This window comes from Hemitrygon akajei, chromosome 31, assembly GCF_048418815.1.
Source record: "Hemitrygon akajei chromosome 31, sHemAka1.3, whole genome shotgun sequence".
Taxonomy (NCBI): domain Eukaryota; kingdom Metazoa; phylum Chordata; class Chondrichthyes; order Myliobatiformes; family Dasyatidae; genus Hemitrygon; species Hemitrygon akajei.
In genome coordinates, this window is record NC_133154.1 from 14,253,198 (window position 1) to 14,278,109 (window position 24,912).

General features: G+C 45.2%; 2 protein-coding genes across 5 annotated transcripts in view; one reads left to right on the plus strand and one right to left on the minus strand.

Annotated features, from left to right (window-relative positions):
- Window positions 1-24,912, minus strand: part of LOC140719414 (leucine-rich repeat transmembrane protein FLRT1-like) — a 78,643-nt gene that overhangs the window by 18,999 nt on the left and 34,732 nt on the right. Inside the window, exon 1 of one of the 4 annotated variants that reach the window (XM_073034056.1) lies at window positions 8,424-8,573. The exons of 1 other annotated variant lie outside the window; for it this stretch is intronic. Coding sequence is in view for 1 of the 3 variants with exons in the window: in XM_073034055.1 (XP_072890156.1) it covers window positions 275-319 (45 nt within the window). In the remaining 2 variants the exon portion in view is untranslated. Of the gene's footprint in view, window positions 1-274; window positions 326-796; window positions 866-8,423; window positions 8,574-24,912 lie in introns of those variants that run through there. 2 more of the 4 variants (XM_073034059.1, XM_073034055.1) reach the window with 2 other exon arrangements.
- The window catches only part of LOC140719412 (chondroadherin-like protein), a 28,921-nt gene continuing 19,404 nt past the window's right edge, over window positions 15,396-24,912 (plus strand). Inside the window, exons 1-2 of the mRNA XM_073034052.1 lie at window positions 15,396-15,857; window positions 22,469-22,648. Of these exons, the coding sequence (XP_072890153.1) occupies window positions 22,469-22,648 (180 nt within the window). The 5' untranslated portion in view covers window positions 15,396-15,857. The remainder of the gene's footprint in view (window positions 15,858-22,468; window positions 22,649-24,912) is intronic.

Here is a 24,912-nt window from a genome sequence, read left to right on the forward strand (position 1 = left end):
AAGCATCTTCCCTTGTGCTCTTCTCCACACCTCCTCACAATAAGACTCCAAACCAGACTACTGTCCTTCAGAAATTGGATTCCGCCCATCTCTCTCGAATCTTCCGTAGTGTCCCACTGGGCAAAATGTTACCAAGACAAACCCAACTGGCTGACACAACATTCCCAGGTTGGGCAAATGGCTCCTTATCTTTGGCTAAGGCCAAAACACAAGTCTACAAAGCTTACTAACAGGGCACGTTGCATTTGCAGAAAACAGCTAATATAAAAAATACCTCACAGCTCAGCAGTAGAAATCTTAGCCAGGGCATTACGTCCATAAAATCTGGAGACTGTTGTGTGTGACAATCCGAGCAGGTACTCAAAGCACTCATTCAGGCACCAACAGTCGTTCTGCAGTCAAAGTCACTTAGATCATATTCCTTCTCCCGTCTGAACAACAACTGAACCTCTTGACCATGTCTGCATTGAGTTGCTGCACATGATTGGCTGATTAGATATTTGCATTAATGAGCAGGTGTACAAAGTGGCCACTGACAGTATATTGTCAGCCCTCTTTTGGTGCTGGGTCTAAATCCCGCCCAACACCATAGTGGGAATGTTACCACCAGAACAAGTGAAGCTCAAGGACAATTAAAAAAGGCAAATAAATACTAGCCTTGCTAGTGACACTGGCATGTTGAAAATGAATTTAAAGAGAAACCAAAATCTTTCTGATTAATTTGTAGAGACACTTTGCTGCTAATGTTGCTCAGTGAATTGCCTTCGTCAATATTACAACCAAACCTCTGCCCTACCTTAATCCTGCCCTGTTCTGCTGGAAATCTTGCTGGACAAGATGTGGTGAGGCGAGTTATTTATCAAAAGCTTGTTCCCTAGTCTGAAATGCGCAAATCGCATCATGCTTAAAAGCATTGGGAAATCACTGGAGGAAGTGGGTTGACTTGAAACGGCTTATTGTATAAGATTCCCTTATCTGGGATGCAAAATGTGGCTTTCGTTTTCCTGTTCGACTGGCTAATCTCAACAGGAAGCAAGTCATCTTTAATCTTGCGAAGTCAATACAATTAGCAAACGTCAGATCAGTATGCAGAGATATCCAATCTCTCAGTGTCCAGTATATTTTAATTGACCTACAGAGAGGCTTCTGACGCCACATCCTCCCAATATACTCTGCCCTTACAACCCAGCTGTTGTTCTCACTATTATTTATTGACTTACTTGGCATTATTTTATTTATTTGCACCATTTGTCTTTTGCACATTGGTTATTTTCAAGTCTTTCTGTGTAGTTATTCATTGATTCTATTGTATTTCTTTGTTCTACTATGAATGCCTGTGAGAAAATGAATTTCAAGGTCGTATATGGTGACATAAATGTACTTTGATAATAAATTTACTTTGAAGTTTTGAATTTCATTCAATGACCCCCGAAACCAGTTTCAACACTGTCTTGGCCAGCCATGGAGTCTCCACTAGGGCCCATCTAATACTCTGCAACCAATATCCTTCCATATCAAGTTGAACCAAGCATCACCCCTCTCCTCCTTGACTCTTCATTCCAGGAAGGATCCCCTTCTTCTTTTTAGTGACTTGTTCTTGGGCTATGTGTAGCATTGGGAAAGATACAGTGATTCAGAAGTTGACCATGTGTTTTGTGAAGTTTATCAAGTAGCCAGAAGATACAATTCAGTTTTGCCATTTAGACTGAGCATTTACATAGTTTACTTAGTTGTTGAGATACTACACAGAATAGGCTCCTCCCATCCTTTGAGCCGCGGCACCCAGCAATCCCCTGATTTAATCCAAGCCTAATCACAGGACAATTTACAATGACCAATTAAGTTAACAATTAGTGTGACTTTGGTCTGTGGAAGGAAACCAGAGCATCTGGAGGAAACCTACATGATCGTGGGAAGAAGGTACAAATTTCTTTCAGGCAGCAGCGGGAATTGAACCCGGGTCACCGGTACTGTAAAGCGGGATGCTAACCACTATGCTACACTGCCCCCATTAATATAGTTCCTATATTAAGCACCGAACAGTAACAGCCCAATACTTATCAGCCCCTCTCTATATGTTGTCCCAGTCCTGTTTCAGGCTCTGTTATCTGAGGAATTGCGAACAGTGCTGAGCATTTTAAAATAACCAGCAAATGTTCCCAATAATCTCCAGTAACCCAACAGGCCTGAGACCTTGGTGCCAAACTGGCAAATTTCAGAATCAGGTTTAATATCACCGGCATAGGTCGTGAACTTTGCGCAGGAGTACATTGCAATACGTGATACAGAAGAAATCTGTAAATTACAGTAAGTAAATATATGTATGTCAAATATTTAAATTAAATAAGTAGTGCAAAAACAGGAATTAAGAAATGTAGTGAGGTAGTGTTCATGGGTTCAGTGTCCATTCAGAGATCGGATGGCAGAGGGTAAGAAGCTGTTCCTGAATTGTTGAGTGTGTGCCTTCAGGCTTCTGTACCCCCTTCCTGATGGTAGTAATGAGAAGAGGACATGTTCTGGGTGATGGGGGTCCTTAATGATGGACGCCGCCTTTTTCAGGCATTGCTCCTTGAAGATGTCCTGGATAGTACGGAGGCTAGTGACCATTATGGAGCTGACTGAGTTTACAATTCTCTGCAGCTTACTTCGATCCTGTGCAGTAGCACACCCCCAAACCAGACAGTGATATGGCCACACTATTGGATGTTATTTACACCCCATCACATTTTAATCCTCTTTATTTAAGGATGTTACATAGTATTATAACAGATAGCCTATGAGCTTCAAACTCCTGGTTATCTTAAAGCCATGAATGGGAGGGAACATGGGATCCAGGACCCCAGAAGTGTGGGAACTGGGTTCCCCCTCACCCACCAGCAGCTTGGAAGGGGAACTCACAAACTGAGGCCCATTATGTGGGAGAGAGAGCAGAAACCTAGGCAGGGGTAAGTAAGTGGAAGTGTTGGTATGTGAGGAGGAGTGTAGCAAGTATTGCCTGAACAAACCGAGGGGCAATTTCCGAATGGCTGCAAAACGGATTATTAGAGTTTTATTGGATCCAAGGGGGAGTGAAGGCCACTGCTGAAGCAGCCGATCGGGCCCTAATACTCTGTGGTGGGGTAAAAGGGTGGGGTGGGAATTGGGTTAGAGATGGGGTACAAGACACGGCTGTGGACTCGAGATGTGCCGGAGGAAGTGATGGACTTCCACTACAATGTTTAAAAGACATTTGAAAAGGTATGTGGAGAGGAAAGTTCAGAGGGATATGGGCCAAACACAGACAAATGGGACTCGCTCAAGATGGCATGTTGGTTGGCACATTCAGACTGGCCTGTTTCCGTGGTGTATGACTATGTCTCTGTGTGGTGTTGGAACTGGTATCCTGTAATGGATTAGTGGTGCGGGGCAGGCCTGGAGGATTGATAAGTTGGCAGAGTAGGAATGCACACAGAAGCCTAGCATAATGCTTTACAGCGGAGCCAACGATCCCACTGCTGTCTGTAAGGAGTCTGTACATCATGGGTTTCTGCTGGGTGCTCCAGTTCCTCCCGCATACCGAAGGTGTACAGATTAGGGTTAGTGAGGCGTGAGCATGCTACATTGGCAGCAGAAGCATGGTGACACTTGCCAGCTGCACCCAGCACGTCCTCGGACTGTGTTGGTCATTGACGTAAGTGGCACATCTCATTCTAGGTTTCGATGTATGTGTGACAAAGAAAGGTTAACTTTACTTTTGATCTTTATCTGTTCAGATGAAGCAAAAGTATGCAGGACTTCCAGCTGGTCATGGTAAACTGACGTACAGTTGTCAGTCCTGTTGAGGTATACTTAAGCTGCAACATTAATATATTAATATATATCCTCTCACTCTCTCCTCTCTCTCCCCCTCATTCTCTCCTCTCCTCCTCTCTCCCACATTCTCTCTCCTCTCCCCCTCTCTCTTCTCTCCCCTCCCCCCTCTGCTCCCTCCTCTCCCTCTCCTTTCTCCCACTCCTCCCCTTTCTCTCCCCCTCTCCCCTCCTCTTCTCCCTCCTCTCTTTCTCTTTCTCTCCCCCTCTCCCCTCTCCTCCCTCTCCCCGTCTCCCCCTTTGCATCCCCCCTCTCTCTCTCTCCCATCTCTCTCCCCCTATCCCTCTTTCTTCCCCCCTCATTCTCTGTCCATAGATGATGGCTGAAATTTCTGAATGTTGCTAGCATTTTCTGCTGTTATTTCAGATGCCATGCTAGTGTTTATCTGAAGAGTACAGTTTGAACTGAGGGAGTTCGAGGTCAGGTGGCGGTGTGGGGAGTTAGCCATTTCCAGTTGTTTACGGCATGGTATCTGGTACAATCAGCTTCCTGCTTTTGTCCTGATTCAGCAAGCGCCTGTCTTTCAGTCACTGCCCAGGAACAAGCTGTGGGCAGCATTGTTCCAACACCGTACCATCTTTCTGTCTGAAAAGCACAGAAGTCATCAAATACCATGCCGAGAACATGTTCCACTTTGGCCTTTTGGCACCAAGCCTGGAGCAGCAAGGCTGCCTGTAAACCATGGGAGTGAAAGGGTTAATGTATGAGGAGCTCTTGATGGCTCTGGGAGCTGTGTTCGCTGGAGTTTAAAAGAATGAAATGGGATCTCATTTAAACTTACCGAATTTTTAAAGGCCTAGATAGAGTGGACATGGAGAGGATGTTTCCTATAGTGGGAAAGTCTAGAATCACAGCCTCAGAGCAGAAGGATGTCCCTTTAGAACAGAAATGAGGAGGAATTTCTTCAGTCAGAAGGTGGAGAATCTGTGGAATTCATTGCCACAGACGACTGTGTAGGTAAAGTTATTGGGTATATTTAAAGCAGAGGTTGATGAGTTCTTGATTAGCAAGGGTATTGTTGTGTATCTAAAATCTCAATAATATTAAAGTAATCTTGTGTGTGTGTGTGTGTGTGTATTTTTTTTATTAAGCATTCTTGTTCGCTTAAATAATTAATTACAGGTTTATAAAGAGTGAGTACAGGGTGGTAATAATCATTAAAAAATCAGAATTGACTGGCTACACGGGAAAGATTGACAAGTTTGATTACGCAACAGATAACTGGCTCATGCATACTGAACTACTGGAACAGTATTTTGAAGCAAGTGAAATAGCCAATGAGAAGCAAGTGCCAATTTTGCTGAATGCATTGGGTTTAAAAGCATACAGTTTGCTTTGAAGTTTGACTGCTCCAACCAAACCAGCAGAAATGAGCCTTGCTGATATTGTAAGAGTGATGCAGGAACACTGAGAGCCGAAGCCATTGTTGATTGCAGAACACTTTAGGTTTCATAAATAAAGGGGAGTCCCTTTCAATGTACATTACTAAATTGAAGAGATTGTCTGAACATTCTCAGTTTGGTAATGCCCTTAATGATGCACTGAGAGATCATTTAGCTTGTGGAATCTTACAAGAAAGCAATCAATAATGACTCCTAACTGAAGCACAGTTTAGATTTAAATAAACAGTGTAAGTTGCTCTTTCAACGGAAACTACAGACAGGGATGCAATTGAGTTGCAGTCAGGAATAAAAGTGAGCGTGAACAAAATTGCATTGTCTAAGCAGAAACCAGTCTGGACAAGCAAATTGTGTTGCGGTTATGGCAGGGGCTCACATACACCAAACAAATGCAGATTTAAAGGTGAAACTTGCAGAAAATAAACAAAATAGGACACATACAGAGAGCATGTTGGCAGACAAAAAATAAACGGCCTGCACAGAGAAGAGAAAAGTCAAGTTGCAGTTTCGTAAAGAGCACTAATCTGTACGCTGTTGAAAAATCTGACAATGATGAGGGTGACACAGGACTGTATAGCCTTGAGGTCTAAAATGTGAAAATTAGCAATAGACAAGCAATATGGCTTATGCTAGAAGAAAGCGGAAAATTAATTAGAAATGGAATTAGGCACTGGTTCAGCTGTTTCAGTCGATCCACAAAGTAAGTTCGAATGGCATTTCAAATCTACAAAACTGAAGCCTGCAAAGATCCAACTAAGAACTTACACTGGAGAAAAGATAACCCCTTTGGGAATTACATTCGTGGCAGTGTAATACAACAACCAACAAGCCGCATTGAGCTGGTATGTGGTAAAAACAGAAGGAACAGCATTTTAGGATGTGTTTGGTTGAGACATATACAATGTGATTGGAGATCCACCCACTATTTGCATGCCATATTTCCTGCAATGAGGCCAATGGAAAGTGAAATAAGAAAGGTACTGGATTTCTCCACAACTGTTTCTAAGCTGAACACCATAAACCATTGCCCTATAGAGGACAAACAGGTATTGGTGTCAATCGCTGATCCTCTGGTTGGAAAGCATATTGGACCAAGGAAGGACCATGCTGCTCGGAGGGATTGTGAAACTGATAAAAGCAGCAGTCCGACTGCAACAGTTTTTGTAGGCAACGTGTCTGAGAAAGCTTCTGATATGTTAATCAGGCAGTTACTTGCGAAATGTGGCTTGGTTTTAAGCAGGAAGAGAGTTCAACAAGCTTCTGATAAGATGACAATGTGTTCAAACGTAAGGCCCCTCAGGAACTAACCAAAGATGCGCTGTTCTTTTTAAAAACTATTCTTTAGGATTGTAAGACTATAGTGGACTCCATAAAAATTGGTACAGAAGGGTACAGAGTGTCAAAGGAGCCAGCCCTCGGGTTGGAGAAGGAGAAGCTGGTGCTTGAGACAGAGAAGGAGAAGCCGGCGGACAGGAATGCTGTCTTATTTGACTGTATCCATGTATGGTTTGAATGACAATTAAATTTGATTTGATTTGATTTTGATTCAGGAAAGTTGAATGGGAGACAGAAAGCTGCTTGTAAAAGTAGATACAAAGACCAAAACCCAGCTGGATCAATGCAGACTTAAAGCCCAGGGCAACCAGAGCAGGCCCACAGCCTCAGACTCAGTTTATCACACAGTGAAGCAAACCTTCATGGAGCACACAGACACAAAGCCAGAGCAGGCACACAGACACAAAGCCAGAGCAGGCCCACAGCATTAGCGCTGCAGAGAGCAGAGCAAACATTGAGGAGCAGCAAGCAGAATCGGCCCGACCCTCGCCTCTGGTCCCAACACCTGGCCTTTTCAATCCATCTGGTTTGGCGTTTAAATCATCCAAACATCGGGTCGTCTCTCATACTAGAAACTGGACTCTATTGCATTCAATATGGACTGAAGGAGCCAATCAGGTGAGCAGGAAGCAATAAAACTGACCAATAACACACCTGATTAGTGCCTGGTAAGGAGAAGGACAGAAGTACGACTGGTGATGAACTTGCAGCTCTTGACTGTTGTCCACGAGCATGAAACCAGGGTTCTGGACTGGATTTGGTGGAGACGTTCACAGTTTGGGGATTGAAGAGGTAATTGCGCAGATGGCTGCCATGTTGAAGGATCATGCAACCCACTCATAAGAACATAAGAAATAGGAGCAGGAGTCGGCCAGCTAGCCCATCGAGCCTGTTCCGCCATTCGATAAGATCATGGCTGATCTGACCATGGACTCATCTCCACCTATTTGGCTTTTCCCCATAACCCTTAATTCCCCTACTATGCACAAATCTATCCAACTATGTCTTAAACATAACTACTGAGGTAGCCTCTACTGCTTCATTGGGCAGAGAATTCCACAGACTCACAGTTTCTCCTCACCTCTGTCCTAAATTTACCCCCTTCCTCCCCGAATCTTGAGGCTATGTCCTCTAGTCCTAGTTGTGAGTTGGTTGGAATCTAAGAATTACTTGGACATCAGCTTATCTCAGGATGCTTTACTTTTGAGTTGTTGGCAGCTAATTCGTGCAAGGTGACCTCTCCGCTGAAATTTTGACCTGCTGAGTTTTGCATGTGCTGCTTTGGATTTCCAGCATCTGCAGGCTTCCTCGTGTTTACGGTTTATTGCTCCACAGCGAACGGGGGATGCCTACCCTGAAGGAGGTTAAATCTTCTCCTCGAGGGGAGCTCAGTGGAAACTTGGGTTTCTGGGGTGAGATTTGAACCCACGCCCCCCTGGTTCAGAGCCATGAATTTTACCCTTCTGAATTAAGCTCCTGCCGTACTCCCAGCCTGCCAACACGGCAACTGCTCCTTTTAGAGTAAGAGGGCATGGAAACAGATCCTTAAGTAATTTATTACCCTCGCCATTTAGTCTCCCCACATTGCCTTCAAGCCATCTGGAAGAGGGACAATTTACAGCAGTCAATTAACCTAACAGTCCTTTGGGGCAACCAGAGCTCCAGGAGGAAACACACAAAGTCACAGGGAGAAGCTGCAAACTTCACATAGACAGAATCGGAAGCAGGAATTGAACCTGTGACTGGCCACTCTCACCGGGTCTCTAGTGCCCATTCCATTACGCCAAGACACGGATCGCAAGCAGAAAGTGACGGTAAGCCAAACCGGTTCTCACTCACCTGTGAGGGAAAAGACCGATTCCGCCGCTGGGTTCGACCTGCAGAGCGATTAGACTGCCAGTTGGCAGGTTGGCAGCCCACCCTGGGTGCTGCCTGTCACAGTGGTCAGCTCCTGCCACAAGCGAATGGTCCAGCAAACTGTGCAGCAAGCCTTCTATCCAGTCTGAGGTCGGGAAGTGGAGAGCTTCCTGCCATTGTCTAAGGCTATGGAAGGGGAGGGACTTAAAACACCAGGGAAGGTCTTGTTACTGTTGAGTGCAACGGCAGACCCAGAAAGCAGAGCAGTATGTTGTCCCAATAAAATACCGGAACAGAGAGCAAGCGAGCGCCCAGTACAGGACACAGAGATCTACCCTTTCCTGTTGCTTTCTGATGCCTCTTTCAGAAGTGCTATCACTTTGCTGAGACCTGCTTCCCCTCTCAAATACCATTTAGCCCAGGCACCGTACTGCTGATCTCACTGGCAGGGACAGCACTGGCAACTGGCCATATTCCAGAAGGAATTACAATGTGAGGCCCACCATTCACCCTATTCCCGTATTTCTATTCTTCCTTATCCGACTCACTTTTCCACTCCATTCGGAAAATGGAAAAGTTTTGTAATTGACTGTAATTGACTCCCGGCCGATGTATTTTAACCAGTGGTTAAAAAAAGAATTGAACAATTGTGCTTATTTTTGTCATCGAGTCATGGGAACAGGCCCTTCAGCCCAACTCATCTGTGCAAACCAGACTTTCTGCGGTAGTCCCATTTGCTTGTGTTTGGTCCACTTCCCTCTAAGATTTTCCCAGACCCAGATCTTCTCCAGCCCAGATTGGAGGTGAGATCCGGTTTCGCCTGCTCTCCGCAATGTCCACTCCTCTCTCCAGGGCGCCGGAGCCCTTCGCTGTACCGATGTTTGGTCAATTTAAACACTGGCCCAGATAGTCTGAAAAGACAGGGTGGTGGGATCCAAGGCGTGAGCCAATCTTGCTTGCTCTCCATGATGGTCACTCCTCTTTCCAAAGGCACTGAGGCTATGAAGACTGCCCAGGCTGCTGTGGGAGACCGTGCCCCCTAATATGATGAACTGATAAGAGAGACTTCGGGCCTACTCCAGGCTGCTCTGGCGTTTCGGATCTGAGGACTCATTTTGGTTTGGAATGTTGTTGTTCATTTCAATCGTTTGCATGGTTTGTGTATTTTTCTTTCACTTGTGCATCGGGTGTTGGTCTTTTTTTTTGTTTAATTGGGTTTTCAGGTTTCTTGCTTTGTGGCTGCCTGTAAGCAGACAAATCTCAAGGTTGTATAATTTATACAGTGTTGGCGCGTGGCCTAGTGGATAAGGCATCGGTCTAGTGATCTGAAGGTCACTGGTTCAAGCCTCAGCTGAGGCAGCGTGTTGTGTCCTTGAGCAAGACATTTAACAACACACTGCTCTGCGATGACACCGGTGCCAAGCTGCTTGGGTCCTAGTGCCCTTCCCTTGGACAACATCGGTAGTGTGGAGAGGGGAAGGCTTGCAGCATGGGCAACTGCCAGTCCATACAACCCTGCCCAGGCCTGCGCCCTGGAAACCTTCCAAGGCGCAAATCCATCTGCTTATTTCTCCTCCTCACCTGGATTCACCTATCGCTTGCCGGCTCATGCGCACCCTTCCCCCTCCTCTCTTTATATTGCCCATCTGTCCTCCATCTTTCAGACCAGGTGAAGGGTCTTGATCTGAGAAGTCACTGGTCCGTGTCCTCCACAGATGCTGCCTGACTGTCCATTTGCAAAATTCTTCCTACTTCCTCTTGCCTCTTTGCTTTACATTTTCCAATGAAAAGTATCTGTTAACACCAAACCTTTGAGCTCTAGTAGCACTAGGGTGTCTAACTAAAGGCCTGATCCCTGTTAGGCCAATGTCACACACACAATATGCTGGAGGAACTCAGCAGGCCAGGCAGCATCTATGGAAAAGAGTAAACAGTCGACATGTCGGGCTGAGACCCCTCTTCAGGACTGAGAGGGAAGGGGGAAGATGCTGGACCATAGAGGTGGGGGAGGGGAGAAAGCCTAACTAGAAGGTGATAGGTGAAGCCAGGTGGGTGGGAAAGGTCAAGGGCTGAAGAAAGAAGAAACTGATAGGAGAGGTGGACCAGAGGAGAAAGAGAAGGAGGAGGGGACTTGTGGGGGGGAGGGGGGAGTAATAGGCAGGTGAGAAGAAGTAAACGGTCAGAGTGGGGAATAGAGGGGGGGGAGAGAGGATTTGTTTACTGGAAGGAGAAATCGATATTCATGCCATCAGGTTGGAGGCTACCCAGACGGATTATAAGGTGTTGCTTCTCCAGCTTGAGTGTGTCTTCATCTTGACACAAGAGAAGGTCATGGACCGACATGTCAGAATGGGAATGGGAATCAAAATTAAAATGTTTGGCCACTGGGAAGTCCCTCCTGAGGTCAATGTCAGATCTCCACTGCACTCAGGATTCTGGTTTGAGGGTTTAGGCCTGCCAGTATCCAGTTTACAGAGTACAGCCTGAAACAAGAAGGTCCTCCCAATCTGGCTGGTAGGATCCATGCACCGCAGACAACTGATGTGTGGTTCATGCTCAAGATTCATCCTCTCATGACCTTATGCCACTCTAAGTACCTCCTTATGTTTCAATCTCCATCACGTGACTGGATGTGTGGTACACTGTCCCAGTTCGCACATGGTCTATTTACTGCTGGATGTTTGCCCAGCGCACACAGACAGTGATCGCCAAGTAATGGTAGGTTTAGCTGGACAATGGGCACTCTGTACTGGAGTTCTGCACGCACAGACACACAGCCACTGTCAACACGTCCAGCATTCTTTTAAACTCCCCAAGACTTTCTGAAAGGCACCTTAAGAGTAAGTGCCCACTCCTAGCTATGAACATGACGTTACATAACTGTAAATTGTCAACAACAGCTTTTAAATCCTGATTATCTATGGTGTGTACCGCATAACACAGCAAGAGCCCATGGTCTATTAACCTTGGAATGTCTATTTGCAAAACTCATCCCATTTCCTCTAGCCCAATTGCTCTGCGACTGGCTTTCCCCTTTTCTGCATATTGCTTTGGGAAGCTGCATAGCGCTGAGTATAAAAATTTCAGAATTCATGTTGCCGCCATATGAATTTGTGTTTAAACTACATTTGAAGTGTTGTCTGCAGTTCTGGTCACCAGATTACAGGAAGAATGTGGAGACTTTAGAAGTGGTTCATCAGGGTGTCGCCGGGACTACAGAGTATTAGCTGTAAGGAGAAGTTTGACGCACTTGGGTTGTTTTCTCAGGAGTGTCTGAAACTTGAGGGGACACCTGATGGACAGTTATAAAATTATAGATTCATAGATAAATAGAATATTTCCCCAGGGTGGAAAAATCTAGAGGGCACAACTTTAAGTTGAGAGGGGGAACGTTTAAAGGAGATTTATGAAAGCAACTTTTTTTTTACAGAGTGCGGTAGGTAAGCTAGAATGGGCAGACCGGGGAAATGATAGTGGTGTTTAAGAATCAGAATCAGAAGAGCCACTTAGACAGGTACATGAACATACAGAGAATGGAGGGATAGGGATCATGTGCAGCAGATGGGGTTAATTTAATTTGCCATTATGGTCAGTATGAACATTGTGGGCCAAAGGGCCAGCTCCTGGGCTATTGTGTTCTGAAAGGTTTAGAGATTAGCTTTAATTATCATATGTAGAGAACTGTGCAGAAATCTTAGGCAATATATATAGTTAGGGTGCCCAAGAATTTTGCATAGTCCTGTAGTAATTTTATGTACTGTACTGCTGCCATATAAAAATGAACAAATTTCATGACGTATGTGGGTGATGATAACCCTGATTCTGATATGGGTCTCTTTTGTGGGCTGAGAGTGGGAAGGGGGCAGGGAGAGGGGAATTGTGGTTGGGAAAAGGGGAAGGAGTGGGAAGTGCCAGAGAGACATTCTGTAATGATCAATAAACCAATTGTTTATAATCAACTGACCTTGCCTGGTGTCTCAGGGCTGGGTATGTCTGCACCAGTGCCACCCCCTGCCCTTAGCACTGCTTCTCTGCCACCTGTTCCACAGTCCTCCCGTGGTGCTCCACGCTCACCATTCCCAGCATCCTTTGCTCCCACCAAATTTACAAACTCACTCTCCACTCCACGTTGACAAATACAGTACTGTGTAAAAGTCTTAGGCACCCTAGCGATATATACAGTATGTGCCTAAGACTTTTGCACAGTACTGTGTGTCAGAACACACATTGAAATGTGTCCAAGGATGTGTTGGGACAATCCACAAGTGTCTACTTGTTTTCAGCGCCAACATGATATGGCGACAACTTACTAACCCATACATCTTCAGAACGTGGGAGGAAACTGGAGCATCCAGAGGCAACACATGGCCACGGGGAAAATGTACGAACTCCTTACAGACAGTGTTGCGAAATGAACTATTTTCAGCCATCACTGGCGCAGTAAAGCATTGCGCTAACCACTACGCTACCATGCCGTGCTCTCTACCATACCACTTCCACCATCCTTTCGGGCAGCCCAATGTATATTCTGGCTTAGTTTATCAAACAGCTTAATTCTGCATCCTCTGGTTTCTGACTGTCCTGCCAGATTTCTGTCTATTGGCCAGAAACTGGGATATTGAATGGCTTTATTACCTGCTTCTACACCAACCACAGCTTCTCCAACGTCCTTGGATAACTGAAGTCTTTTATTCCTGGTTTAATTACTCTAGAGTGTAGTCCCTCTAACTTAAACGAGGTTTGCAGGGGGACGGGAACCAGAGCACCAGAGCAGACAGTGGAATGGTTGTGGAGAAAGGTGTTAAGCCTACATACAAGTCAGGTATCAAAAGATCGAGCATGGTGCATCATGGAGGAAACCAGAGAGTGGTAGTAGATGGTTGCCTCTCTGAATGGAGGCCTGTGACTAGTGGTGTGCTGGGCACATTGTTGTTTGCTATCTATATCAGCGATCTGCATGATATTGTGGTAAACTGGATCAGCAAATTTGCAGATTAGGGATGTAGTGGACAGTGAGGAAGACTACCATGGCTTGCAGTGGGATCTGGACCAGCTGGAAAAATGGGCTGTAAAATGGCGGATGGAATTTAATGCAGACAAGTACGAGGTGTTGCAGTTTGGGAGGACTAACCAGGATTGGTCTTACACGGTGAGTGGTAGGGCACTGAGGCATGTGGTAGAACAGAGGCATCTGGGAATACAGGTCCATAATTCATTGAAAGCAGTGCCACAGGTGAATGGGGTAGAGAGAGCTTTTGGCACATTGGCCTTCCTAAATCAATGTATTGAGTACAGGAGACATTGGTGAGGCCTAATTTGGAGAATTGTGTCTAGTTTTCATCACCTACTGTACCAACAGGAAATATGTCAATAAGATTGGAAGAGTGCAGAGAAAATTTACAAAGATGTTTCCAGATCTTGAGGACCTGATTTATAGGGAAAAGTTGAATAGGTTAGGACTTTATTCCCTAGAACATATTGTAGAAGATTGAGGGGAGAGGTATACAAAATTATGAGGAGTACCGATAGGGTAAATGCAAGCACCGCTGAGGTTGGGTGGGACTAGAACTAGAGGTCATGGATGAAGGGTGAGTGGTGAAATGTTTAATAGGATCATGAGGGGCCATGCAAGTGGTGGATGTGGGGACAATTTCAACATTTAAGAGAAGTTTGAATAGGTACAGGTACATGGATGAGTGGGGAATGGAGGACTATGGTCTGGGAGCAGGTCAATGGGACTAGACAGATTAATTGTTCGGTGCATACTAGATGGGCTGAAGGGCCTTTTTCTGGGCTGTAGTGTTCTATGACTCTGCTCCCTCTACCAAACCTTCACATTCTTTCTGAATTGCAGTGCCAAGAACTGGAGCTGAAGCCTCCTTTTATTTCTTTAATTTTATTGTGACACAGAAGACCATGCACTCCTGTCACAAGGACCGCCCGCCCCCCCCCATATGTATTCTGATATCCATTGGGGAAACCTTGCTGACATACGGGTCCTGATGTACGAGTTCTGATGAAGGGTCTTGGCCTGAAACATCGAATGTTTATTCCTCTCCATAGATGCTGCCTGACCTGCTGAGGCCCCCCAGCATTTTGTGTGTTTCCCCCATGTATTCCCCCATTACCTATTCTCTACCACTCACCTCAGAATCTCCTGCCACCCAAGAAGGTTCATTTACAGTAATGAATTAACCAACCATCGCAACCTTTGGGATGCAGATGGACACCAGAACTCCTAAGAGAAACCCACGGGGGCACAGGGAAAACATGCGGAACGAGGTCAGGATCTGGAGCTGCAGGTTGGTGGTTAATTGTCAACTGCAAATTGCTCTCCCTCACCCCCACCATGTGTAGGTATGAATAGAATCTGGGGGACACTAATGAGAACGTTGGGAGATGGAAGAAAACAGGATTTGTGTAAATGGGTGGTTGATGGTCAGCACAGACACAGAAGGGTCTGTTTCCCGGCTGTATCTTTCTCTGACACACTAATAAACAGGAAAAATTAGCAGGGAATCAAATTTCCAGCATAGGCACTGAAATAGCCTCCTTTAACGGTGTAAGAAATCAAGGAGGTATGTTCAGGTATAAATGCAGACAGTTGCTGTTGTTGACTTGCCAGGGTTTGGCCCAGGTACTGATGGCCACATGGCTGCAAAAGTTACTGGGAGGGCCATGGAAGGATCGAGAATGGTTCCAGCCATTTGTCGTCGGGCAGAGGGAACAGGAGTTCACAGCCATTGTTGCCTCACATCTCAGTGTTAGAGAGGAGAGTGTGGATATCAGTTGGTGTGCAAATCCGTGATTCCTGTCTGCTGCCCACCCCTCCCCCAGAAGCCCTTCAGCACGAGAGCACGTGATGCACCCTGTGTTGGAATAGCCTATCCAAACAATGTGTGTGTTGACTGTGGCACTGTCTGGTACTGTGTACGTTGGGTCTCAGTACCTACAGGAAGAAGGTCTGAACAGAAACATCAGTATTTGGTGTGGTTTAAGTCAGCTCAGGAACCCACTGATCTGAATAAATGAACAGCAGAGTGAAAGATCTCTTTGTTCCTTCCTCCCAACCTCAGGAGCAGCTCTGGGTAACAAAATCCTGGATAAATCTTCGGGCAGTGGAAAATTCCAAGCTGTGCTCCCCCAACCCAGACCTTCCCACAAGTACACACCTCCAGCCCCTTGTTGCTATCTCCGGCTGCGCAGGGAAATATTAAAAGGGGGATCCGTCACCTTCGGAGCTGGGAATTTCTCACTCCAGACTCTGCTCTTGAAATCACTCTGAGCAAAACTACAGGGGAGACGTGTCCACATAAATTGCTCAGTCATCTGACGTCTCAGCAGGGATACCAGGAACACAGGCTTTCCCTCTCAAGTTGGTAGTTCCAGAAGCGGCTCAAGCTCCAGGAAGAAAAGGTAAGTGTTTAAAACAATTATTGGAAAAGTAACATTTCGTTATATCATCTTGGATTTTCTTATCTCCACGGTAGTGACACGTTTAAACGAGAGAGCACAGTTTTAAGGTGCTTGGGAGTAGGTACAGAGGAGGTGTCAGGGTAAGTTTTTTATGCAGAGTGGTGAGTGCATGGAATGGGCTGCCAGCGACGGTGGTGGAGCCGGATACGATAGGGTCTTATAAGAGACTCCTGGATAGGTACATGGAGCTTAGAAAAATAGAGGGCTATGGTTAACCCTAGGTAATTTCTAAAGTACATATTTGTTTGGCACAGCATTGTGGGCCTGTATTGTGCTGTAGGGTTTTCTCTGTTTCTTTTTCTATGTTACAGCTTTTCTTCAATGTGGCACCGTGCACAGAGCTGTGGTTCACAGTGTACACTTCGTAGGTGAATCTGTCCTGCCGGGGACTCAGGGCACCCTGCAACAGCTGTAGCCCCGATGTACAGAGACCCCTGTCTCTCAGCACCCTCTGCAGTCGTCCTCTTTCTTCAGGCAGTGTTTTCTGATCTGACTTTCTGATCGGACTCAGAGCAAAACAGAGATTCCCCTGATTTCCACGCTGGCTCTGCTGCTGGTTACCTATTCTCCTTCAGTTCCTCTGTCACCCAGTATTTCTCTAGCCCAGCAAATCACATTGTTGGTTCTCTCCTCCAGGGGAAGCAATGGGTCCACTATCAGTAACATTGTCATGAAATTCGCTGTTTTGTGGCAGTACATAAAAAATACTATCAGTTGCAGAGAAATATAAAGAAATAAATAGAGCAAAAAGTGAGGTGGTGTTCTGCGTTCATGGGACATTCAGAAATCTGATGGTGGAGGGGAAGAAGCTGTTCCTAAAACATTGAGTGTGTGTCTACAAGCTCCTGTACCTCCTCCCTAATGGTAACAATGAGCACAAGGCATGTCCTGGATGGTGGGGGTCCTGAATGATGGACCTTCCTGACTATTGGAGATGTCCTCAGTGCTGTGCAGGCTCGTGCCCGTGATGCAGCCGGCTGAGTTCACAACCCCCGCAGCTTTTTCCGATCCTGTGCAGTGGCCCCTCCGTACCAGACGTTGATGCAACCAGTCAGGATGTTCTCCACAGTACATCTGTAGAGATTTTCGAGAACCACTGTTGGTGACACACCAAAATCTCCTTAAACTCTTAATGAAGTATAGCCACTGGGTGCCTTCTTCGTAATTGCATCGATAGGTCGGCCCCAGGATAGATCTTCAGAGATGCTGACATCCAGCAGTTCATTCACCCTTTCCACTGCTGATCCCCCTCTCTCATCAGCCCTTGTTCACAATGATAAACCTGATGAGAGGCAGTCTCTTATCCTGCCTCTGACCCATTGTTAATTAACTCAGCCACTCTGGGTGGAATTTTTAAGACAATTAGCCCCGTGCTTCTGAAGAGCTCTAAGCTGTGACAAGCCCACCCTTCACTTGTCAGAAGAAACAATGTCCAAATTGTTCAGTAGCCCTCTTCCCATAGGAGAACCCCACGCGAAAGTGAGATGGCAGGTTATTCCTGCTTTCCATATTCCTTGTCAGGTCCCAATATACAGTTAACATTCATTTCCAGAGAAATGGAACTTGACTGGGAAACTGGCAGAGTGCAATTCCTTTATAATGGAGAACTCATGTTAAAGTGTAAAGTAAATGTATTATCAAAGTATATGTGTCACCATATACAACTCTCAGATTCATTTTCTTGTGGACATACTCAATAAAGCTGTAGAATAATAACCATAACAGAATAAGTGAAGGACCGCCCAACAAGAACGTTCAACCAGAGTGCAGAAGACAAATACAAAAGAAAGAAATAAGAAATAAATAAGCAATAAATATTGAGAACATGAGATGAAGAGTCCTTGAAAGTGAGTCAATTGGTTGTGGGAACATTTCAATGATGGGGTAAGTGAAGTTATCCCCTTTGGTTCGAGAGCCTGATGGCTGAGGGGGTCCTAACAGTTCTTGAACCTGATGGTGAGATTCCTGAGGCTCCTGTATCTTCTACCTGATGGCAGCAGTGAGAAGAGAGCATGCCCTGGGAGGTGGTGGTCCTGATGATGGATGCTGCTTTCCTGCGACAATGTTTCATGTAGATGTGCTCAATGATGAAGAGGGCTTTACCCATGAAGTACAGACGTTCAATTCTCCCACCAACCACATATGCTAAGGGTTATTTAAAATAGCCAATTAACTTAGCAACTTGATGTACAGAGGGATCTTGGGGTACAAATTCATAGCCCACTAAAAATGGCATTACTAACCTCTGCTTTAAATAGACCCAATTACTTGGCCTCCAGAGCTGTCTGTGGCAATGAGTTCCACAGATTCACCACCCTCTTGCTAAAGAAATTCCTCCTCATCTCCTTTCTAAAGGGACGTCCTTGTATACTGAAGCTGTGCCCTCAGGTCCTAGAATCTCCCACTACTGGAAACACCCAACCCATGTCCAGTCTAGGCCTTTCAATATTCAATAGGTTTTAAAGGAAATGCCCCATCATTCTTCTAAACTGCAGAGAGTACAGGACCAGAGCCATCAAATGCTTCTCATACATTAACCCTTTCATTCCCAGGATCTTTCCAACTTAGGGAAGCACTGTTTTATTATTCTAGGAGACTGAAGAATTGGTACAATTCTAACATGGATCTACAGGAAAGATGTGTGCGGGGTTGGGAGGCATTCTGACATCTGAGGAGAGAAAATGGAGATAGCAAAGAGACACAGGTGATTCCAAGTCAACATCCCTGTAGCAATCAAGTTCAAAGTCTGGGCAGCACAGGGCCCCTCACTGCTCTTTTTGATAGGAAGTCTTGGTTGGGTAGACATCTCTGCCTCTGTGGTTGCATTGCCTCAGAGACCAGAGTGAAGGTGACAGTTAAAAGTTTCCAGCTATACCTGTAGCTATACTGTAGCTCAGCACAAACAACAGCACAGAAGTACAGGTGACTGACTGGCTGCAGTATGAGTCAAGCGAATCAAATAAGGCTGCATCACAAAATTAAGCAGCAGTCCGCTCACTTTTCTACTCTATCTAATACACACACTGTAACTCATCGCAGGGCTGGAATGTGTTTGAGGGAAGTCAAAGGAAGAGCTGGGATTTTTTGCTGTTCAGTTAATGCATCTGTTGCTATTTCTGACTGAGAATATTCCTGGAGGTTTCATCCCATGTGCTGCCAAGGCCAAATTCCCCACCCAGTCCTGTTTCCATCTCCAGTACCTCTGTAGACAAATGTAGAAGATCTTCAAAGGTTATTTTTAAAACTTTATTTTTTCAGCCCCTTTAATTTTACTTTCAGCAGTGTCCTAAAATCTGTAATTTCTCAAGAAGTTGGGGCATCCATTTGAGTTCAGTAAGTCAGGTTATAGGCAAGGAGAACAAACACAGTGTTTACGGGTTTGGGAGAGAGGCACACTCGAAATTCCCTGCTTCTCCTGTACTTTCTGATGACAATTCACCTATTGTCCTGGACCCTCTGTGGCTGTGGGGTGACCGATCCCAAAACAAGCAATCCAGGAAATTCTCAGCTTCCCTCTTGTTCCACAGTGATTCCAGTGGGGCTTGGGTATTCTGTGTTTGAGAACTCTAGGGAGGGTGGGTGCAGCCATCATAACAGGGCTGAGTACAGCTCTCAGCTAGTCTCAAACTGAAGATAAGGGAGAATTCTGCTTGCTAATGAGACAGCACAGTAGGACAGAAGTAAGGTCGCTGCATTACTGCTGCCAGATTCAGTATGAATCTAGCTGAGAGCTGTACTCAGTCCTGATATGATGACCACACCCAGCCTCCTCACAGCTTCTCAAACACTAAATGGAGCCAAGTTTGACCCTGACCTCTGGTGCTGCTCATGTGGTGTTTGCATGTTCTTGGTGACGCCGGGGGTTTCTTTCCATGTCCCACTGACATGTAGAGGGGGGGATGTTAGCTGCTGCTGTAAATTAGCCCTTTCTGTCAGCAAATGGCAAAAAAAAGAATCAAAGGAGAATAGATGGGCTTACGACAGAGAAAATGTTGCAGGGGTGCAGGAAAATGGGACTGATGAGATTGCTCTTTTAGGGTCTGACATGGACCTGATGGGCTGATTGGCCTCTTTCCGTGCATTAGTAAGTGAATGCACTCTTTTTTTTACTGTAAAGCAATAGCCGTTCAAGCAATGAAACTGTCTCTGTCATTGTTCAACTAAGGCCTGTCAATGTCACAGTGATTCAGCCTTGGATTTCCTTGTTTTCCCTTATAAAGTATCAGCTTTTAACAGATACTATTTTTGTTATTGGTTTATTGTCAAGTGTACTGAGATCCAGTGAAAAACTTCTGGGTTTCATCCAGACAGATTGTATCAAACATAAGTACATTGAGGTAGAACATATCACATGGTTTTCCTAAATTCAGCTCAGAGATGCTGATTAAGGAAGGCGTGCCAGTATCTACTTTCTTTGGGGCTTGAGGAGGCTGAGCTTGTAACCAAACGTTCTAACAACCCTCTACTGAAACACGGTTGGAAATTGTTCTGACTGCTTGTGTCATGGTGTGATATGGAAATTCAAGAACACAGACCATAAGTTGTAGAGTAGTGGATCCTGCCAGCACATCATGGATGCACCCCTCGCATTATTAGTAGTATCTACATGAGACATTGCCTCCAGAGCAACATCCATCGTCAAAGATCTCCACCATCCAGGCCACTCCATCTTTTCACAGCTACCATGGGGCAGAAGGTACAGAATCCTGAAGTCCATTAGAACAAGAACACCTATTTCCCTTCAGCCATCAAAGCTCTAATCACAACCACAGTTTAGCAAAGCTATGAGACTCTGTTAACCAGCATCTAAAATAGAGGGGTTTTTTTGTTCTAAATGTTTATCTGGTGAATGCTGCTTATTTGAAGCTATTATCATGAGCTCTTCAGGTCTGTCTGGAGAGCGCTGGGCTCCGAGGTTTATAGAGCACCTGAATTTATTAATTGTTGATTCAATGAGAGTCGGTAATGCCTGGTGCTTTCTATTTAATCTTGTTAAGTTTATTTTGTCCACACAGGTTTTCTGTGTACTGCCAATATTTAAGCAGATGCCTGATTAGTAATTATCACAGGGTCCTAGCTTTGAGAATGTTATGACTCATGGTGTTGCTTGGTCAGCCACTGAGGTTTTGTTGGAACTTTTATTAAATAATCCTGGTTGCCATCTCTCCAGAGGAGTCGGTTTTCACTCCGCATTTTGGTTTCAGTAATTGCCAGTACACATCATGACCTGTGATACTGCTGCAAGTAAAGCTTTCAAGTATGTACATACTTGTGTATGGTACAATGAACACAACTTTGACTTTGCAGTAACAGAATGCAGAATGTAATGTTGCATTTACAGGAAAAGCACATTACAGGGAGACAAGTGCAAGGACAATGACCTGGTAGATTGGAAGATCAAAGTTTCCTCTTTAGCTTATAAGAGTCTGATAACAGCGAGATAGAAGTTGTCCTTGAGTCTTGTGGCATGTACTTCTAAGCTTTTGTATCTTCTGTCTGATGGTGGACGAGAAAAGAGAGAATGACTGGGGTGGGAGAGGTCCTTCATTATGTTGGTTACCTTACAGGGGCAATGTGAAGAGTAGACAGAGTCAGTGGAGGAATGCTGGTTTATGGTCTACATTTACAACTTTCGTGTTTCTTATAATCTTGGGCAGAGCAGTTGCTACTCCAAGCTCTGATGCATCCAGGGATGATGTACCTGTAGAACAGTCGTTACCAACCTGAGGTCAATGGACTCCTTGCTTAATGGTATTGATCCATGACATTAAAAAAAGTTGGTAACCCCTGCTGTAAAAATACGCTTACAGAAACTGATGCACCATCAATAACTCTCGGAGACGGGAGGTGAACGATAGGCTTTTATTAGCAGCAAAAGGGACCACGACATCTTGGAGACTGAGGGAGGAGCAGTGCCTCCAATCACCTTTATACAGGGGTCTGTGGGAGGAGCCACAGCAGCAGTCAGCAGAGGGGCATGTCCAGACAGGTATACATAGTTTACCACAGAAACACCATAGAAAGCATCCTATCCTGATGATACATTTAAAAATGAAGTAATATATCCCTTGCATTTTTATTAATTAAAAAATAAATTTCTTGAAATAAATTTTCTCGCTGGAATTTAGAAGAATGTGGGTGGATCTCATTGAAATGTTTTGAATATTGAAAGGCCTAGATAGTGTAGATGTGTAGAAGGTATTTCTTACAGTGGCGGAGTCTAAGACCAGGTTATACAGTCTCAGACTAGAAAACAGAGATGAGGAAGAATTTCTTTAGCCAAAAGGTGGTGAATCTGTTTAATTCATTGCTACAGAAGGCTGCAGAGGTCAAGTCATTGGGTATATTTAAAGCCAATGTTGATAGGTTGTCAGGGCATCAAAGGTTATACAAAGAAAAGACAGGAGAATCGGGTTGAGAGGGATAATAGATCAGCCATGAATGAATGGCAGAGAAGACCCAATGGGCTGAATGGCCTAATTCTGCTCCTATGTTTTGTGATCTTTTATCTCCTATTGTAGCTACACTATCTAATGGTTTTATTTTTGCAGATGCCTTCTCGGTGTCCCAGTAAGAACCAGGCTCCTCCACACTGGACTCTGTTGGCCATACTTTCTGCTTTTGTAGTGCGGACAGCAGCCTGCCCATCCTATTGCATCTGTGACAACATCCAGGGCGTGGTGACCTGCATAAAGAAACAGCTCACGGAGATCCCCGTCACCATACCAGAGGTCTGCAACCTATCAGAACCAGCAGGAATCAACAGTGGGCGCCGTTTTTCCCAATTCTGGCAGCTCTGCTCCCAAGGGCTAGGGGGCAGTAGTGAGCAAGCTCTAGGGGGCTTAGGCTGAAATCAGAGCAGTAATATTGGATTCACTCAGCAGGCCAGACAATGTGTTTGGAGTAATGAAGACATATGGAACAAAACTACTGCTTTGAAGTGAAAATGGGGAACAATATCAAACGTCTGAGAGTCGCAGAGAGATCAGCACACTAACAACCTCTTTGGCCTACTGAGTCTGTGCTAACCACCTCCCCATCTACATTTATCTTACCTTAACCTCCCCTTTATCCTCACCACATTCCTATCAGCCGCCAACCAGATCCTAACATACAGTAGGGCCAATTTACAGGAGCTCAGTTAGTTACAGAGACCCGGATTTAATCCCGACCTCTGATGCTCTCCGAGTGGAGTTTTCACGTTCCCCCTGTGACTGTGTGGGTTTCCTCTGAGTGTTCTGGTTTCATCCCACATCCCAAAGACAGGCAAGTTAATAGGTTAATTGGCCACTGTAAACTGCCTATAGTGTGTAAGTGAGTTATAGAACCTGCGGGGAGTTGATGGGGATGTGGGGAGAATAAAAGATAAGATTAGCAGTTGGGTTGACTTGTTCTCTGATCCTGGCAATTTATTTGCAAATGTTTCATCACCACGTGAATAAATTGCCAAGGTCAGAGAACAACTCAGCCCAAGCATCAACCACCCGAGCTACACAATTTCCAAGTTATTTCCAATGGGGTTAGTTTCAGATTACGTGTGTATTTTTTGTCAGCATGAATCCAGTGGGCTAAAGGGCCTGTTTCTGCACCTGCTCTCTCTTTGACTCTATGATTGTAAAATCACTGGACAGTTCTGTGGGTTAATTTTTATTTGCTGTGTGCCCGGCCATCTTTATGTTCTCTCTGTTAGTTACCACTGCTTGTTACGTTTCTACAATGGGGAGATCTCGCTTTCATTCTCTGCCCTTCAGCAGTTTCTCAATGAGCGAATGCTCCTTTTACCTTTAAGTTCATTCTACTGAGTTCAATTGACCAACTCTATCAGTCATTGCACTGAAGCTTTGTTCGTGAAAGTGGGCCGCAGAACAATGCTCAGAGACAGGGGGCACCCAAATGACAAGTCCAGAGACGGCTACCAGCGTCCAACTGGATGGTTCAATATCGGCACATTCTTTCCTCTCCCTTCAGGAAAGGGTGACACACAATCAGACACAGAGAAAGTGAACTGAAGGGCAGTTTTACCAGCATTTTCTAACACTCATTGGGAAGAGTGGCAGAGTAAAATGGGAAGACCATTGCTGAGGCAACGATTCCTAAATGGGCTGAAATCATTAAAGATGTTAGTATCCTCAACCCTACTCGTCTTCCTCATACACTGCATCAACCCTCCCACAGCCTCTTCAAATCAATGAGTTGAAAACGGCTCTTCCTGTCTCCCTTCTCTAAATCTCACTCTGGTCTCTTTCTCCTTCAAGACAGCCAATGACTCTAACCTGGTCAGGTGGTGACCTGAACTGCACCCTCACTCAGTTTTTGTTGGTGGTCCACACCCCAGATACAGAAAATAGTTCCTGGTGTGTGAACGGTGGGTAAAATCTAGGAACTACTTCATCCAAATGTGGGGGAGAGTAAAATGGGATTCCAGCATAGACATGGTGGGCTGAAGGGCTTGTTTCTATGTTGTAGGAGCAGTAGTAACTTCCAGTCCACCCAAGTACTTTTCACCTTAAACCAAGGGTTCCCAACCTGGGGTCCACAGACCACTTGCTTAATGATGTTGGTCCATGGCATAAAAGAGGTTGGGAAGCCCTGCCTGAAACCTTGACCCTCTAGTGTTTGCTCCCCTATCCCTGTGTGCATCCTCCTTATCTATGCCCCTCTTGGGAATGGGATGTGATCCACTAATACTATTTAAGAGAAATAATATATAAATAGATAAAATACACTGTCCAGAAGAAAGCAATGGCAAATTACTTCTATAGAAAAATTTGCCAAGAACTTACTGCCCATTCCACCTGCTGGTGTTTAGGGCAGCAATGAAGATACTCCATCTCCTTGACGGTGTTCAGGGCTTCCTTCATCAATCCAGTAGCTACTGTCAGCACACACAGATTCTTCATTGCTGTTTCCATAATAGTTTTGTTTGAACCGTCAAGGTTGTTAGCCCTGAGCTAAATCCCCGGACCCGGAGGACTGGTGGACTACTCTTTGTCTG